At 41.8% G+C, this 5,000-nt stretch overlaps 1 protein-coding gene across 1 annotated transcript in view; it reads right to left on the bottom strand.

Annotated features, from left to right (window-relative positions):
- hdac7b (histone deacetylase 7b) overlaps window positions 1–5,000 on the bottom strand; it is a 32,975-nt gene that overhangs the window by 7,083 nt on the left and 20,892 nt on the right. Inside the window, exons 8-11 of the mRNA XM_060867349.1 lie at window positions 4,148–4,281; window positions 2,538–2,726; window positions 2,345–2,450; window positions 182–315 (exon numbers count right to left, since the gene is read on the bottom strand). Of these exons, the coding sequence (XP_060723332.1) occupies window positions 182–315; window positions 2,345–2,450; window positions 2,538–2,726; window positions 4,148–4,281 (563 nt within the window). The remainder of the gene's footprint in view (window positions 1–181; window positions 316–2,344; window positions 2,451–2,537; window positions 2,727–4,147; window positions 4,282–5,000) is intronic.

The raw sequence follows: 5,000 nt of genomic DNA, 5'->3' as shown, positions 1-5,000 counted from the left end.
AAGAATAAGGAAAACTCAACGAAACTCGAAGAAACGTTCCACAACTGTTGGTGCTTGGACCTCTAATAACAACAACAACAACAACAACAACAACAATAACAACAATAATAATAATAAAAGAACAGAATCACAGTAAAATCTTTAAGTGTAGAATTCTAAATAAAAGATAAACGTTTTTTACCTTACACTGATTAATGACTCCATTTTCCATCAGTGTGTTAAAGACCAGCGGAATTCTCGGCGCGTGCTTAATATCACATGTGACATCACCACACATACACTGTTGTGTCATTATCTTTGGATCATACACCAGTCCTGAGCGCGCACACACATACACACACACACAGACACACACACACGCACACACACACACAGACACACGCACACACACACACAGACACAAACACACACACAGACACACACGCACACACACATACACACACACAGAGACACAAACACACACACACACACACACACACACACACAGAAAAACACACACACAGAGACACAAACACACACAGAGACAGACACACACAGAAACACACACACACAGAGACACATTCACACACAGAAACACACACACAGAAACACACACATGCAGAGACACACATTCACACACAAACACACACAGACATACACACAGAGACACACATTCACACACAAATACACACACAGAGACACACATTCACACACACATACACACAGAGACACACACACACAAAAAGAGAGACACATACAGAGACACACACAAAAAGAGAGACACATACAGAGACACACACAGAGACACACACAAAGAGAGAGACACACACAGAGACACACACACAGACACACAAAAAGAGAGACACATACAGAGACACACACACACAAAGAGAGAGACACACACAGACACACACAAATACACACAGAGACACACACATACACACACACAATCATACACAGAGACACACACACACACAAAAAGAGAGACACATACAGAGACACACACACAAAAAGAGAGACACATACAGAGACACACACAGAGACACACACACAAAGAGAGAGACACACAGAGACACACACACAAAAAGAGAGACACATACAGAGACACACACAGAGACACACACACACAGAGAGAGAGACACACACAGAGACACACACACACACAAAAAGAGAGACACATACAGAGACACACACACAAAGAGAGAGACACATACAGAGACACACACACAGAGAAACACACACACACACAAACCACAGAACTGTTAAAATCTAGACTCAGGTGTTGATTAATTTTCTATATCAATACACTCATTCTAATACGTTTTTGTTACCATAGTAACAGCACATTCCCAGGGACCCTTACCCCAGATGCTCCACTGATATGAACAGACTGTAAATGTGTGTAATTGTTGATACAGTGAAGTTTCATGTAAGGAGATTATTAGGTTACATTTATTGGAGGAATCTCCAGTGTCGCATTTCAATAAAAATAAAAAACTTTGTACATCGTTCTGGTAAAATGTGTCAGCAGTACACACACTGAGAACATTAAAAACACGAAAGAAAGAAAGAAAGAAAGAAAGAAAGAAAGAAAGAAAGAAAGAGAAAAAGACAGAGAGACAGTGTTAAAAACTGAGATTAAACAAATAAAGATGAAAAAATCAAACAAACAAATATTTTTATATTTACTATAAAACTTATTAAAAAAGAGAGAGAGAGAGAGTGTGTGTGTCTCTGTGTGTGTCTCTCTCTTTATGTGTGTCTGTGTCTCTGTCTTGTGTGTGTGTATTTCTCTCTCTCTCTCTCTCTCTCTCTCTCTCTGTGTGTGTGTTTCTCTCTCTCTCTCTCTGTCTCTCTCTTTGTGTGTGTATCTGTGTCTCTCTCTTTGTGTATGTATGTGTGTGTGAGTGTGTGTCTCTGTGTGTGTGGCTCTCTCTCTCTCTCTCTCTCTTTGTGTGTGTCTGTGTCTCTCTGTGTGTGTGTGTCTCTCTTTGTGTGTGTGTCTCTCTCTTTCTCTCTATGTGTGTGTGTCTCTGTGTGTGTGTGTCTCTCTCTTTGTTAGCATGTGTGTGTTTATGTGTGTGTGTCTGTCTCTCTTTGTGTGTGTCTGTGTGTGTGTGTGTGTGTGTGTGTGTTTGTGTGTAGCCAAGTGGTTAAGGTGTTGGGCTACCAATCGGAAGGTTGTGAGAGTCGATTCCCAGGTCCACCAAGCTGCCACTGCTGGGCCCCTGAGCAAGGCCCTTAACCCTCAATTGCTCAGTTGTATAAAAATGAGATAAAATGTAAGTCACTCTGGATAAAGGGCATCTGCTAAATGCTGTAAATGTGTGTGTGTGTCTCTCTTTGTGTGTGTGTGAGTTGTCACCTGTTCTGTGGGTGTGGTCAGGAGCAGTGTCAGCAGTGTTAGGCTTGGTGAAGCTGGAACGACGTGATGTGTTGTGTATTCTGAGAGCAGGTCTGCGCCGCCACTGCTGAGGAGAGAGAGAGAGAGAGAGATGAAGGGATGAGTGCAGATGGGTGAAGGAGGAGAATGTTGGTAAATGACGTGAGTTGTAAACCTTGTGGTCTGACAAGCAACTCGACTCATTGCTTCTTTGTTCTTCATAGAACTTCCCTGAGGAACCTGTGCTGCTGTCTTCTCCAACCACAAACATAACTCTCCCCTTCTCCTGCACCACCGTCCTCTCCTCCACCTGTGGGTGGTGCTGGTTGGCACCAGGGGTTACACACAGTCTTGGAGGAATCATCTTACAGAGAAACAGAAAGGAGATCTGGGATTTTCACACACACAGAATTGTGCGAAAAACGAAAGAATCGTGTTGATCGAGGAGAGAGAAGACTCTGAACTGACAGGAAGACAACATTCACTTAAATCATCACTCTGTTCAAGTGTGCGTGTGTGTGTGTGTGTGTGTGCTTCTCTTACTTTTTGTGTGTGTGTGTGTATGTGTGTGTATCTGTGTATGTGTGTGTGCTTCTCTTACTTTGTGTGTGTGTGTATGTGTGTATATGTGTGTGTATGTGTGTGTATGTGTGTGTATGTGTGTGCTTCTCTTACTTTTTGTGTGTGTGTGTGTATGTGTGTGTGCTTCTCTTACATTTTGTGTGTGTGTGTATGTGTGTGTGTATGTGTGTGTATATGTGTGTGCTTCTCTTACTTTTTGTGTGTGTGTGTGTATGTGTGTGTATGTGTGTGTGCTTCTCTTACATTTTGTGTGTGTGTATGTGTGTGTGTGTATATGTGTGTGCTTCTCTTACTTTTTGTTTGTGTGTGTATGTGTGTGTATGTGTGTGTCTGTGTGTGCTTCTCTTACATTTTGTGTGTGTGTGTATGTGTGTGTATGTGTGTGCTTCTCTTACTTTTTGTGTGTGTATATATGTGTGTGTGTATATGTGTGTGCTTCTCTTACTTTTTGTGTGTGTATGTGTGTGTATGTGTGTGTATGTGTGTGTGTATGTGTGTGCTTCTCTTACTTTTTGTGTGTGTATGTGTGTGTGTGTGTATGTGTATATGTGTGTGCTTCTCTTACTTTTTGTGTGTGTGTGTGTGTATGTGTGTGTATCTGTGTATGTGTGTGTGTGTATGTGTGTGTGCTTCTCTTACTTTGTGTGTGTGTGTGTGTATGTGTGTGTATGTGTGTGTGTGTGTGTGTATGTGTGTGTGCTTCTCTTACATTTTGTGTGTGTGTGTATGTGTGTGTGTATGTGTGTGTATATGTGTGTGCTTCTCTTACTTTTTGTGTGTGTGTGTATGTGTGTGTATGTGTGTGTCTGTGTGTGCTTCTCTTACATTTTGTGTGTGTGTGTATGTGTGTGTATGTGTGTGCTTCTCTTACTTTTTGTGTGTGTGTATGTGTGTTTATATGTGTGTGCTTCTCTTACTTTTTGTGTGTGTGTATGTGTGTGTATGTGTGTGTATGTGTGTGTCTGTGTGTGTATGTGTGTGTGTATGTGTGTGTGTATGTGTATATGTGTGTGCTTCTCTTACTTTTTGTGTGTATGTGTGTATGTGTGTGTATATGTGTGTGTGTGTGTGTGCTTCTCTTACTTTTTGTGTGTGTGTGTTTGTGTGTATGTGTGTGTATGTGTGTGTGTATGTGTGTGTATATCTGTGTATATGTGTGTGTATGTGTGTGTATGTGTGTGTATGTGTGTGTGCTTCTCTTACTTTTTGTGCGTGTGAGGTTCTCTTCTGTATTTTTAAGCTGTGGTTCTGAAAATTTCTAATTGGCCGTTCGTTCAGAATCAGAGGCTGTGACTGACAACTCTGTAATGGTCTGTGCTGCCTCACGCTGACAGACACTGTTGGGGGAAAAAACACACACACACACACACACACACACACACACACACACACACACACACACAGTGACGTGACATACGGCTAAGTACGGTGACCCATACTCAGAATTTGTTCTCTGCATTTAACCCATCCAAAGTGCACACACACACTGTGAACACACACACTGTGAACACACACCCGGAGCAGTGGGCAGCCATTTATGCTGCTTTGCTCAAGGCACCTCAGTCGTGGTATTGCCGGCCCGAGACTCGAACACAGTGAGGTGTTTATCTCTGTAGTGAGGTGTTTATCTCTGTAGTGAGGTGTTTAACTCTACAGTGAGGTGTTTAACTCTACAGTGAGGTGTTTAACTCTACAGTGAGGTGTTTAACTCTATAGTGAGGTGTTTAACTCTGTAGTGAGGTGTTAAACTCTGTAGTGGGGTATTTAACTCTACAGTGAGGTGTTTAACTCTGTAGTGAGGTATTTAACTCTGTAGTGAGGTGTTTAACTATACAGTGAGTTGTTTAACTCTGTAGTGAGGTGATTAACTCTGTATTGAGGTATTTAACTCTACAGTGAGGTATTTAACTCTGTAGTGAGGTGTTTAACTCTGTAGTGAGGTATTTAACTCTGTAGTGAGGTATTTACCTCTACAGTGAGGTGTTTAACTCTGTAGTGAGGTGTTTAACTGTGCAGTGAGGTGTTTAACTCTGCAGTGACGTGTTTAACTCTACAG

The sequence above is a fragment of the Tachysurus vachellii genome, chromosome 4 (assembly GCF_030014155.1).
Source record: "Tachysurus vachellii isolate PV-2020 chromosome 4, HZAU_Pvac_v1, whole genome shotgun sequence".
Classification (NCBI taxonomy): Eukaryota; Metazoa; Chordata; class Actinopteri; order Siluriformes; family Bagridae; genus Tachysurus; species Tachysurus vachellii.
Note: the sequence above shows the minus strand (reverse complement) of the source record. Positions and strands in the feature narration are given on the sequence as shown.